A 12,747-nucleotide genomic window follows, 5' to 3' on the forward strand; every position below is an offset into this window, starting at 1 on the left:
TATAACAAACAATAAATGCAATCTTTCATTGGAAGGGATGTTTCCAGTTTATAGATTTACAGCACAAATGCAATGTGTGCAAAATATGCACCCTTACTGGAGACAAAGTAAGAACATCGAAATTAGTCAAATTATGCAAATGTATAATGTAAATATATATATATAAAACAGAGACTGTCTGGACTCGTGCTATCTTGATTATGCGATTAGGGTTACTTAGACACAAATAGAGAGACAAATAAACCCTGAACAGCAGCAGGCATTAATTCTAATTTGAGGCTGCATGCTGATACATATCTGGAAGGTTCTCTTTTTTTGTTTTGCAACAGTGGAGTGTGAAAAGAAAGCCAGATAGATAGATAGACAGCTAGATAGGCAGATACTCAGGCTCATATTACTTATTCATGTTATTGCATTTTTTAAAAATCCCATGGGAGAGTTGTTGCAGCAGAATGTGCCTGTGGGAGTCCATGTGTGTCTGTGTGTGGGTGTTAACACAACACAATCTGCCCATATTTACCAGGCGAGTCATCAGTGATCACACCATACTGTACGCCATCTGAGACCAACACTCACACGGTAACACTCGCTTTGGACAGCTGTATTGCTAGCAAGAACACATGAATTATACAACTAAGCTAGAAAAGTATCTAAATCTATCCAGCAACCCAAACACCATGGGATATTTATCAAGAGTATAGTGTAAGTGATGGTTTATTGTTGCCAATCTCTCTCTCTAGGTCACTAATAAAGCTTTTAATTACAATTTGTAAATCTTTGTAATGTGGCATCTAATGTCCTCCAACAACAATTTTGTAGCCCATTAAATCCCTGGATTGTACTTATGTTCTTACAAAGTCTGCACACGCATTCATTATGCAAGCACACAAACCAAGGAAGCCATTTAATGCAAACCATTAGCACTACACAGGAAATGAACCTTGTGACAGCACTGCAGCATAATGCAAGAGGTGCTGAGCAGATCCTAAACTACAGTACAGGACCTCACAAGCTCAGCAATGTCATGATGTCTACACAGCAGACACTTGTGGGTTCTGTAATGCAATAATATTTTAAAGCACACACAGACACAATCACTCACATAGTAAACATATACAAACGGAGCCAAATCCTGCACCTTATTAATATGGCTTAGCTTCCACAATGACATCATCTCAGGTGTGCGCACACACACACACACACACACACACACACACACACAGAAAGAGGGGGAGAGGGAGAGAGAGATGCACCTTAAGACAAGACTTCAGTTACATAACAAAATTACCACTAAAGAGTTACCTTTAAAATCCTGCACTTATTTACTCTCCTTAAAGTATGCTCTGTGCTCCCTTTTCACCAGGACTGGAGATGCAGAGACAGAGTGCCAGGTAAAACAAAACCAAAAAAAAAACAAACAAAAAAAAAAACAGGAATGACTTGGGGTATCACTTTATGGATTTAAACAGAGCTTCTTTTCAGCTAATTATCACAATAATAACCTCTTTCTCCACAGCCCAATATCTCACTAAAAAGCATACTGGAACCATCTTTAGAAGAATAAATCAGTATTTGCCACAGTCAAGTTTAGGATATTAAGATACAGGTAAACAGATGTAAGAAATTGTTTCTCTTGGTAGGCTATATTTGCTCTCTCCGCTGTGATTTAGCAACCAGTGCATATTGTTCATTGTACGTATCTAGCAATAAAACATGTATAGCTTATTAAATAAGCAATACTCTGTACCAACCATTATGTAGGCTGTGGACAGTGCAGGGTTTTGAGAGACTGATGGCAACCGACAGAATACCCTTCAAAACATGACTCAGGGAAAATAAGTACCAGTACTTTTAGATCGCTTCCGCTTTCCCGTGATGCACTGCGCGGTTGTAATGTGTGGTAGTTATGATTAATATACATCATGACATTTAGTATATCACTTCATGAATATGCATATTTGCCGGGATGTTGCGAGTATCTGTAATCTAAGCGACGCGCATTTTGAGCATTAAACGCAGGCTAGCAGTATAGTCCAAGTGGAGATCCGTAAGGCAACAACAAATGGCGTGACTCGCGGGAGAGTAAACGTTACAATAGTACACAAACAACACCCAGACGGGACTGAATTTCGTTAAATTCATTAGCGTTAATTCCTCTATGGAACATGGAGAGACATAACTTTGGAAACGAGAAGCTTATAGTACCCGCTGATTTCATCTCATCAGCGGTTTCAAGTACGTAATTTCTTTTTTCCGCACTTTTGGCGACTTGAATCAAAGCAAGTTACTTTTAGAGTTAGTTGACAGCTAAAGTTACCCTACACTGTAACCTAACTTAGCACACTATTAACCTAAAGTAGCTAGTGTTGTCAGCTCTTGTGTTACCTAATAATTACCAAGATAAGGAGGCTGGGGCTGGAAATGGTCATTTTGGTAAATTTATTGAATGGTTAGTGTGAAATGGCTTAACTTTGGGAACATGTGTCATAGCTAACGTTACACAGTGCATGCCCATGTAAACATAAACATAAATTTTATGTTATGCAGGAAAGGTCCAGGGCGATCTGGTACCGCCATCGCATTTCTTACCCAGTGGTCAGCCTGCTGGAGAGCACAGAGGAGTCAAGATGCCAGGGACACCGCCACCCATTTCCTGGATAAACCCAAGCCAAACTTCGGTGCCAACAGGGGATCCCAGTCTTGCCAATCCGTGGCTCGCTGTCTCTCAGGCACAACAGAAAGTCTTGGAGCTGAGAAAGGAAAATCAGAGGCTCATGATGTTACAAGGGGACAGCATAGAAGGAAGAATCCCCATGGATCGCTCTTCAGAACATATGACAAGGTCAAACATAGTGTGTTTTTATTGTCAAAAACACCATGATTGTATGTCATTTGGGTGACATATTGGGTACATGAATAGCTCCTCTTCCCCAAATACAGATCTGTAGAAAGAAGTGAGCACTGGTACAGATGGAAGTCAGAGTGGTGTTTGAAGGCAGAGAAGCACAAGGCTGAGGCTGAGAGGTTGAAGGGGCAAGTGGAGGCACTGAAGGAGAGTGCAGGGAGACACCGAGAAGAGATGAGAGACAAAGACGGCACCCTGAGCAGGTAGGAGATATGATAGTTATAATGCAGTTGAATCATTTTACAGTTTGGTCTGACATTCTCTGCATAACTAAACATTTCACAGATTTGCGATGAATCATTTGGAGCAAGCTTAACATGGTGTAACCTTTGTATGACAGACAGAGCCATGAGTTGGAAGCAATGCGGGAAGAGCTATTTAAGGCTAAGACTGAACTCAGCCAACTCAGAGAGGAGCTCATTCACAGCAGCGCACAGAAGGAGAAACTATGTTCACAGGTAATGCTGTTTAGTGACAAAACACTTCAGTCTGACAATGAAGCAGACAAAGCTACTGGTGCCTTGTAACTCATTTAGGATGTTTGCAGTATAATGTTTTTTTGTACTGTCTTGTAGTCTCAATAATAGCTTCTACTGTTCATTTCACATATGAATACTCTTCCATGTTTGACATTTCTATTTCTTACAGCTTGAAAGGCTAAAGAGTGAGTCTGGTGAGGAAATTGCAAAGCTGAGGAGAGATGTAGAGAGGAGCAAAGAGGAAGCCCGGGACATGGCTCTGAAGGTTGAAATGGGCAGGTTACAAGCTGAAGTGGAGGCCAAACAGTTGTCAGAGCAACTGGAGGAAATGGAGAGAAAGCAGGAGGTGGAGGTGAGTGTGAAAGGAAATGTAAGCCATTTGGGTGACTTCTTTCAGCACAAGCCCCTGTATTTCCAAATCATGCCAACAGGCATCTGCTCAGCTGAAGTATCTCTCAGTCAAACACTGAGCGTGTATTATAGTACTTTTCTATAACTAACCCTTTACTTTGACTTTCTTCAGGAGGGAAAGATGTGATCCTTGGGGATCAAGAAGGTATTGCATCATTATTTGTATGTGTCTTAAAATGACCATTGTTTGGCTCTCCTCACTTTCAGCTGCAGCAGTTGAATGCTTCGCACTGTGCAGAACTGGGAGCAGCAAGAAAAGTAAAAAATGAGCTACAGGCCAAACTTCAATCAATGACCTCAGAAGTTGTGCAACTAAAAGGCACTTTGATGGAAGTCTCGACTGAGAGAGATGGGCTGAAAGAACATTTAAGGTGCCACATTCACATTAAGACTGAGGAAAACTAAACATTTACAGGACTTGGTAATCTCAACTTTGTAATCAGATTTTTTCTTTTTATTTCTGGGGTGTTTGTTTTTCAGCCAACTGGGACAAGCTTTTGAGAGACAGACTGTAACACTGCAGAGCCTCAGAAATTACATCGGCCAGCTTGCCCCAGAGAAAGGAGAGAAGGAACGATTAAATGAGGCTGTTGAGGTGAAGATAGTCTAAATAGTATTGATTGCAAGCACCCACTGTTAAGTAATTGCATGGGAAGGCACATAAATGTTATTTATAGTAGATTAAAAGAAGAATGGTGGAGCGAATGAGTTTTTAATTTACATGGCTATTATAATAATTGACCCCAGTTTGTCTGCATTTTGTAGAAGCTGGCCAAAGAGAAAGCAGCTCTTCAGAAGACTGCAGAGCTTTTGACAGTCAGGCTTAACTCTGTGAATGAGATACTCACCCTTCAAGAAGAGAAAATGGTGAAGGTGGGTGCTTGTTATTCACATAATTCATTAATGCATAATACAAGCCTAACTAATAGACCACTGGTGTGTGAATGAACCTGATGGATCTCAAAGACATTCATACAAACCATTATTCAAAGCAAACGGCATGGAGCAGCTCCACACAGGGCAGCAAAGCCCGGCTGGAGTAATGCAAGGTCCAAGTGAGCTGGAGTGAGCCTTTGTTAGAAAACAGCTGTGTATAGTCCATGGTATTCACACAGAGGTAATGGGTGTTGATGACACTCTTATTGTGTGTCCGGCACAAAACCAGAAGAATACAAACATTTGATGGTGAAAAGAAACTGTCTTTTTATGAAGATGCCAATGAAAATATCTAACTGGAGACATGACGAGTTTTGAGAATTTCTGTCTTTAGGAGCCGGCTCCAGAATCATCAGACAAATTTCAGATCAAATTACAAACTGGCTACGTGAGTGCCCCATGGCCAACCTCCTGTGCGCTTTACCCATATATGTGGGTAGTAAGGAAAAAATATTTAAAGTTTTAGTGTGCTTTGGAAAACATTAAGGATTATTTAGATGCAGTAATTATCCATGCTCATACAGTATGGAGAATTTGCTGAAGTTGTGTTTGTGTGTGTGTTTTTCAATAGACCTCAGCAGACCCACTTGTGAAGAATGGTTCTGAAGGCCTTCAAGTACTTCAGCTCTGGAGAGAGAAAGTGTTCAAGTTATGTGTCCAGCTTCGCTCAAAGGACATTGAACTAAAAGGAGAAAAGGATCAGCTCCTTGCAAAAGTATGAAAAGAGTCTTGTGTTAGTATACCACAGTCCAGTCATGTCCAGAGTGGTACTGTATTGCTTTGTGTTCCAGGTCAGATTTATGGAGCAGCAGCTTCAGCAGCAGCAGCACCAGGCTAATGTCCTCCAGCACAGTCTAGATGACAGGATAGCTGAGCTGGACCTGGAGAGAGTCGAAAAGGAGGTTAGTACCAGAGCCAGAGATGTGATTTACGTGGCTTTCTGAAATTTTGATGATGCACAATAAAGTTGGGGCTGTTTAGGAAAGTGATAAATGTTGTTCATTTTTACCACAGCACAAGATGCTGACTATATGAAAACCTTCTAGAAGCTTTTGAGATTTTAATAACACCAGCTAGGCTGAAAACTGAGCATCACAGTAGATTTACAGTATATAAGGTACTCTATTAATATATGGATGTGTGTTTTTCTTTACAGTCAGTGAAACAGGACTTGGCCCAGGCTCACAAGGAAAACTCACAGTTGAAGTCACAGTACCAGGAAGCAGAAGCTGGGCTTAAAATCCTGACAGAGGCAGTGCATAGGTAAAACTAATCAGAGCAATAGAAGGAAAAGGCAATGTTGTTGCTGTCGGTGTTGAAAGTTTCATCACAGATGATGCTCACACTGTTTTGCTGCGCCCTGCAGGTTCAGTCTGGCATTTGAAAACAAGGTGGCAGAAGGGGACGCAGCTCAATCAAGGCTCAACACTCTTACCCAGAGGCTAACCTTCGCTAAAAGACGAGTGGACACGATCCAGGGTGCAGTGATACTGGAAGCTGATGGAATAATTCCAGTACTTCAGTTTTAGGTATATATGGCAAGGAGGTAAATAATATACGGCAGTGTTTTTGCTTCACAGGTTTGTTTATGAGGAGGGCGGCCTTGCAGAAAGTTCAGCAAGCCAGTAAACAGGCACAACAGGGTGCAGACAGGTGCAGTATAATGTTTATTTATTTATTTATTTTTACATATAAACGATGAATGCACCCTTGTATATGTTTGTATATACATATATTTCAGTTTATTGATCACAGTCATTTACTCCATAATGGCAAGAGTAATGCCAGCAGCACATTGCACTTATTCTGGAAACCAAAGTTGTGTTTTAAAAGTGCTTATATATTTGGATAAACAGCTTCCAAATCTAAGATATTAAAAGTCTAGCATAATTTTTACTATAGTATTTTTAAAAATGTATTCAATATTTTCATATTTATTATAGATGAAGAAACAACAGATGCTTTTACTTAAGTGATTAAATCAGTCACCACTGATTATATTTGGAGTTGATGGATTAAACAAATACTTAAAATCAATCAAGCCTTTCAGTACCAATTCAAATAAGTAGCCTAATTCAGAGGATTGTTATTATAAGCTTAATGTCAAAGTACAGACATAAAAATACAATCTCTTTCAGGTTTGTTGGGCTTGGTAGAATAATAATAGGATTGAAATCAATATGCAATATTAATAAAAATATTTTTGGTGCCTACTATGACTACGTATGTCATCCAATATGACAGTTGAGTGCAAAGTCAGTTTTTTGTCTACATGTAAAAAACAGTCACTTTCTGTCTGTTTAGAGTTTGGCTTGCTTTGTCTTACACTATGATGTTGTTTCTCAACTGCTCTGCTTGACTTTTTGTTTATTTATTGGCTTTGCTGCCTTGTCTATGTTGCCCGTCAGCATCACAGACCTCCAGACAGAGCTTAGTTTGGTGAGTGAAGAGAGAGACAAGCTCACACAGGAGCTGAAAAGAACCCCGGAGCTCATCAAGAAAGCTCTGGCGGATCTGAAAGAACAGTGTAAGCCCCCTCACAGCTCATAACTTAGTGTAATACGTTATCTGTTGATCTGTTTGGTAGCATACTGTAGGCGTCTCAGTTCACTTTGTATATCCTGCTCAGATGAATGCAAACTGAGGCAGCAGCAGCAGGAGCTGGAGCAGAGATCGGAGAAGGTTCGGCTGGCTGTGGCTGGCAGAGAGGAAGCAGAGCAGAGCCTGCAGCAGGTCCAGGCCCAGCTGGAGGAGAGCAAGGTCACCCTGGAAACACTCCACTCTGAGCTGAGCATCCAGCAGGAGCACAGTGGGCGGGGTGAGGCTGTGGCTAGCGTCAGCTTCTTCTTGACTTGTTGAGTGAAAGCATACTGAGCGGTCCTGCTCTTTTTCCAGAAATGTCCCTCATCACAGTCTCCTTATAGTCATACCTTGGATCATTCTGCCTCTCCTGTCAGCTTGGTAGCTGCACTGGAACAGTTGGGGATCAAGTGACATGCTCAAGGGCACCTTGACTAGTTGTTCAGGGCGAGGTACTCAGTTTCCCAGTTGGGTTTTCAAGGATTCTGCCTGGCAATCTAGCAGATATATTAGCCTGCATTTGGAGTTGTTTTGATGAACATATATCCCATATCTCCTCTCACTTACACTTTTGAACTCCTCCAACTCCTCCTAAGGGAATATACAGTATCTGGCTCTTTAGCTGCAAAATATGCCACTATTTTCACCAGCTAGTTCCAGGACATTTAGTATATAGCCTGGGTTTTAGAGCTTTTATATTGAAAATGGCCGTCTGCTTTGGCTGAAAACAACACTATGAGAGCGGTAAGAGTGAACCAAACCAGTAAAGTTGCAGGCCAGACAACATAAATGACAATCTTAAAATTGCCATAAAGCTCCATAACTCCAAAGATGGGGATAATATTTTTTGTGGGTTTGTCACTATAAGCAGCTACTTTTATCTACAGTGGTGTGAAAAAGTATTTGCCCCCTTACTGATTTCTTCTCTTTTTGCATGTTTGTCACCCTCATGCAGTTTTTAAATGAAGGTTTTTATTATTAAGGGAAAACAAAATCCAAAACTATATAGCCCTGTGTGAACAAGTGTTTGCCCCCCTGTCAAAACACTGGTTTATCGCACCTGAGTTCAATTTCTCTAGCCACACCCAGGCCTGATTACTGCCACACCTGTTCGCAATCAAGAAATCACTTAAATAGGACCTGCCTGACAAAGTGAAGTAGACCAAAAGATCCTCAAAAGCTAGACATCATGCCGAGATCCAAAGAAATTCAAAACCAAATGAGAAAGAGAATAATTGAGCTCTATCAGTTTGGAAAAGGTTATAAAGCCATTTCTAAAGCTTTGGGACTGCAGCGAACCACAGTGAGAGCCATTATCCACAAATGGCGAAAACATGGAACAGTGGAGAACCTTCCCAGGAGTGGCCGGCCGACCCAAATTACCCCAAGAGCGCAGCGACAACTCATCCAAGAGGTCACAAAAGACCCCACAACAACATCCAAAGAACTGCAGGCCTCACTTGCCTCAGTTAAGGTGAGTGTTCATGACTCCACCATAAGAAAGAGACTGGGCAAAAATGGTTTGCATGGCAGAGTTCCAAGACGAAAACCACTGCTGAGCAAAAAGAACATAAAGGCTCGTCTCAGTTTTGCCAGAAAACATCTTGATGATCCCCAAGACTTTTGGGATAATACTCTGTGGACAGACGAGACAAAAGTTGAACTTTTTGGAAGGTGTGTGTCCCATTATGTGTGGTGTAAAAGTAACACCGCATTTCAGAAAAAGAACATCATACCAACAGTAAAATATGGTGGTGGTTGTGTGATGGTCTGGGGCTGTTTTGCTGCTTCAGGCCCTGGAAGACTTGCTGTGATAAATGGAACCCTGAATTCTGCTGTGTACCAAAATATCCTGAAGGAGAATGTCCGGCCATCCGTTTGTGACCTCAAGCTGAAGCGAACTTGGGTTCTGCAGCAGGACAATGATCCAAAGCACACCAGCAAGTCCACTTCTGAATGGCTGAAGAAAAACAAAATGAAGACTTTGGAGTGGCCTAGTCACAGTCCTGACCTGAATCCAATTGAGATGCTGTGGCATGACCTTAAAAAGGCGGTTCATGCCCGAAAACCCTCCAATGTGGCTGACTTACAACCATTCTGCCAAGATGAGTGGGCCAAAATTCCTCCACAGCGCTGTGGCAGACTCATGGCAAGTTATCGAAAACGCTTGATTGCAGTTGTTGCTGCTAAGGGTGGCCCAACCAGTTATTCGGTTTAGGGGGCAAACACTTATTCACACAGGGTTTTGTAGTTTTGGATTTTGTTTTCCCTTAATAATAAAAACCTTCATTTAAAAACTGCATGATGTGTTTACTTGTGTTATCTTTGACTAATATTTAAATTTGTTTGATGATCTGAAACATTACAGTGTGACAAACATGCAAAAAGATAAGAAATCAGTAAGGGGGCAAATACTTTTTCACACCACTGTACATCTTAATGATGGAAACATCAAATACACACTATTGGATTTAATTTTCTTTAAGTGCCAGGTCTTTCAATGCTTCACCATATATTCATCTGCCTTTAACGAACAGAACATCAACAAATGTTTGTCACTAGATATAAATTGTAAAACTAAATAGTGCTATTTGTTTTAACATTTAGGAAACTGCCACTTGGCTGTGTTGCAGTCAGTTATATGTTTCCATAGTCTCATTGTAATAATTGATAAATCTGGAATTGATTCATTCAGCTCCATAATTGTGGTGAAGGTCTTTTTGTCTATGAAAATTTGCTAATGAAATTGAATTTATCTCCTGGCGTATATACAAGCAAATAAAACATGAGAGTGTGTTTCTTAGTGTACTGTATTGAAGATTGACATGTTTCTTGTTCTCCTTTAGCCCTGCAGGAGATTGAGGGCCGCTGTGCTGAGAAGTTGAGAGAGATGGAGGTTCAAGTCAATATGGCCAGGAGAGAGCACACCAAAGCAGGTAGTAGGATTAGCACCATGCTACCCTAGCCACAAGCAGCCTAACACAGGGACTGAAGTCATATCTGTAGACTGTGTTCTAATATGATCAGAATTATGTACACTGTATACAGCAGCATTTCCCAGTGGCTTTTGCTCTGTCTGTTTTGTCTCTTGCAGTTATGACTTTGCGTCAGTTTGAGAGGGAGGCAGCTAGGAAACAACTGAAGGAGATGAAGGAGGACAAAAACCTGCTGGTGAGACATTTAAGAAGTGATTGTCTTAATTTCTATCAATGGCCTCCTGTGACTTGAATCTGTTTCAGGCTTCTGTTGCTGAGCAAGGGCTGATCAGTGAGTATGCAAGAGTTCCCACAACATCTCTACAAAACTCTGCTGCTCCCAGAGAAAAACAACAAAAACCTTCAGAGAGGAGTTGCTCTGTGGGAGTGAAAGTCCAGCTACCTGCAGGTGGTAAGAAGTGTCCTAACTCCTCATGTGTCAGTTACTGAGTCCTAACATGTACACAGACATGACCGATTTGACCAGTGTCCTGTCTGTATCCTGTCAGAGAGACTCCTGTCTGTGTTGGAGGAGCTTCAAACTCTCAGCGCTGCAGTGGTAAACAGCTCTGAGGACTCTGCGGAGGAGGAGGGGCAGAGTGACAGCGCCGGGCCACCCACAGACAGTCTGCACAGCTGATACCTGATGAGTCACTAGAGGCAGGGAACATACCTTTAAATTGTATAAAAGTTGGGCAGTAGCCAATAAATCACAGTCAGTGGTAGGCTGTTTGAGCAAAGCATCAGAAAACCATGCATCTCCCAAAGCTGCTAGGTGTATTAGAGGAATAATAGCTCTCTAGTGCAGGCATGGTATGCTTAAATGCAACACAAATATAAATTCAAGTGTATAAAATCCCTCAGTATATCTTCTGCATCTGTCTCAAGGATGACTTTTAGTTACAGAGGATACTAGAAATGCTTGATGAACAAAAGGGCAGTTACTCAGTCTACATATCTGGGAAATCTACACAAGCATTCCTCTAATGTTGAATGAGCGATTTAGATGTTTATGTGAATATCTGTAGTAACTATAATAAAGTATTTTTTTTATTGTAGATTATGTGGTGTTTAATAGTATTTTTGGAAAGATTGCTGAATTCATGATTTCTCTTATTCACTACTAGTTGCCTGTAGTGTGGTCTAAACCCACACAAAGAAGAGTAAGCTTTAGTTTTACAATATTTTAGAGTCAGCTGAGGAAGTTATATTTGTAAAGCAGGCTTTAATGTGATTTGTGCAATTGCCCTGTTTATCTTTATATAGCACATGAACAGTTGAGGTGTATATGATTTCATATCGAAAAAAAATCAATATTTTCTATTTGAAGTTTCTTTTATGGAGGCCAGTTTTAAAATGACTTTGCAATCATTGTATGGAAGGCAATAAACATCATGATGAACCAGTTAATTGTGCTATTTGTCACGCTGCCCTGAGTGCAAATAAATTTAGCAATAGTTCGAAAAATTTGGAGCCACTGGGTAAAAACATCTTGTGGAGAGTCCAGACATTATTTTCTCTGATTTGTAGGAGCATCAAAACTAATTTTCAGGTACATGCTCATTGCTTGAGAGGCAATTCATTGATTTGTGTCAAGCAGAGGAAAAATGTTTTTCTTTTAAAATTACAGGATTTTAGTAAGGAACTCTTGCAAAACAGCACGTAAGCCATGAGAAAATTTGAATTTTATGTGAATCCTCTATTACAAAAATCAATGTCATCAGTGAGCTGAAGGTGACATCCTATCAGTCTGTTGTGTGATGTACTTCAAGTCACATAATGTATTAAGATGCACAATCAGATCAGAACCAGTCATATCAGTATCACTTAAGTAATAATTGTGAGTCATGATAGTAAATATTCAAGTAGGCCTACTGCAAGGAAGAAAGGATTAAAAGCAAACCACATTTTCATACACAGCTCAACACCAGCAGAGGGTGATATTGTCAAAGGTAAGAGCAACATATGCAGTAGTTTCCAGCATTATTCTGGGCTACACTTTGAAATGGGCACTTTCTTCATTGGAATATAGAGATGATGAAGATGATTATTTCTCATGGTTGTACAGATGTTTCTTACCTGCAGTAGTGAGTGAAGGTGGATATGTGGAAGTGTAGTGAAAAACAATCTGCTATTTATCAGTTCTCAACTAAATTAACCACTCTAAGAAACCTGTCTAGAACCATTTAGCACTGCACTGTTTCTCCGCAAATGGAAAGCAAACATGAGAATGGGACTCTGGTAGAAAAACTTTCTGGTTGATGCAAAAACATCTCAAAAATGAATGCTACAGTATACACCCTGAATAAATGCATTTATGCATCTTCATTGCCTCACTAGTGTGGAGGGAGTAGCACAGCAGTCAGACAGCACTGTGGTTAGCTGATGAATAATTTAGTGCACATTACACATTACAATCCAGACAAAATGTGAAATAATGTGAGGTAATAAAAATCAATCA

At 40.5% G+C, this 12,747-nt stretch overlaps 2 protein-coding genes across 3 annotated transcripts; both read left to right on the top strand.

Moving 5' to 3' along the window:
• Positions 1-1,843: 1,843 nt before the first annotated feature.
• On the top strand, positions 1,844-6,567 carry LOC109959593 (coiled-coil alpha-helical rod protein 1-like). The gene is made up of 13 exons (XM_020599088.1): positions 1,844-2,235; positions 2,548-2,842; positions 2,941-3,108; positions 3,246-3,363; positions 3,554-3,736; positions 4,003-4,166; positions 4,276-4,390; positions 4,561-4,668; positions 5,303-5,446; positions 5,523-5,633; positions 5,888-5,994; positions 6,098-6,210; positions 6,312-6,567. Exons 1-13 carry the CDS (start codon positions 2,166-2,168, stop codon positions 6,431-6,433), a joined length of 1,818 nt encoding a protein of 605 aa, XP_020454744.1. The 5' UTR covers positions 1,844-2,165; the 3' UTR covers positions 6,434-6,567.
• Positions 6,568-6,682: 115 nt separating this feature from the next.
• On the top strand, positions 6,683-11,691 carry LOC109959594 (trichohyalin-like). Of its 2 annotated transcripts, none has more exons than XM_020599089.1 (6): positions 6,683-7,258; positions 7,361-7,549; positions 10,158-10,247; positions 10,406-10,482; positions 10,551-10,698; positions 10,796-11,691. In XM_020599089.1, the coding sequence occupies exons 1-6, from the start codon at positions 7,126-7,128 to the stop codon at positions 10,924-10,926; spliced, it is 768 nt and encodes a 255-aa protein (XP_020454745.1). In that variant the 5' UTR covers positions 6,683-7,125; the 3' UTR covers positions 10,927-11,691. The 2 variants fall into 2 exon arrangements, with proteins under 2 accessions (XP_020454745.1, XP_020454746.1); XM_020599090.1 differs by having other exon boundaries at positions 10,551-10,695.
• The last annotated feature ends 1,056 nt before the right edge of the window (positions 11,692-12,747 follow it).

This window comes from Monopterus albus, unplaced genomic scaffold (genome assembly GCF_001952655.1).
Source record: "Monopterus albus unplaced genomic scaffold, M_albus_1.0 scaffold39.1, whole genome shotgun sequence".
Taxonomy (NCBI): domain Eukaryota; kingdom Metazoa; phylum Chordata; class Actinopteri; order Synbranchiformes; family Synbranchidae; genus Monopterus; species Monopterus albus.

What these genes read in the sequence shown, in the direction of transcription:
- LOC109959593 (XM_020599088.1), top strand. Translation starts at nt 2,166, where the DNA reads ATGGAGAGACATAACTTTGGAAACGAGAAGCTTATAGTACCCGCTGAT. An exon ending in TCTTCAGAACATATGACAAG is followed by an intron (nt 2,843 to 2,940) that starts GTCAAACATAGT and finishes CCCCAAATACAG; the next exon opens with ATCTGTAGAAAGAAGTGAGC. An exon ending in GATTAAATGAGGCTGTTGAG is followed by an intron (nt 4,391 to 4,560) that starts GTGAAGATAGTC and finishes TGCATTTTGTAG; the next exon opens with AAGCTGGCCAAAGAGAAAGC.
- LOC109959594 (XM_020599089.1), top strand. Translation starts at nt 7,126, where the DNA reads ATGTTGCCCGTCAGCATCACAGACCTCCAGACAGAGCTTAGTTTGGTG. An exon ending in AGGAGGACAAAAACCTGCTG is followed by an intron (nt 10,483 to 10,550) that starts GTGAGACATTTA and finishes AATCTGTTTCAG; the next exon opens with GCTTCTGTTGCTGAGCAAGG. An exon ending in AGTCCAGCTACCTGCAGGTG is followed by an intron (nt 10,699 to 10,795) that starts GTAAGAAGTGTC and finishes GTATCCTGTCAG; the next exon opens with AGAGACTCCTGTCTGTGTTG.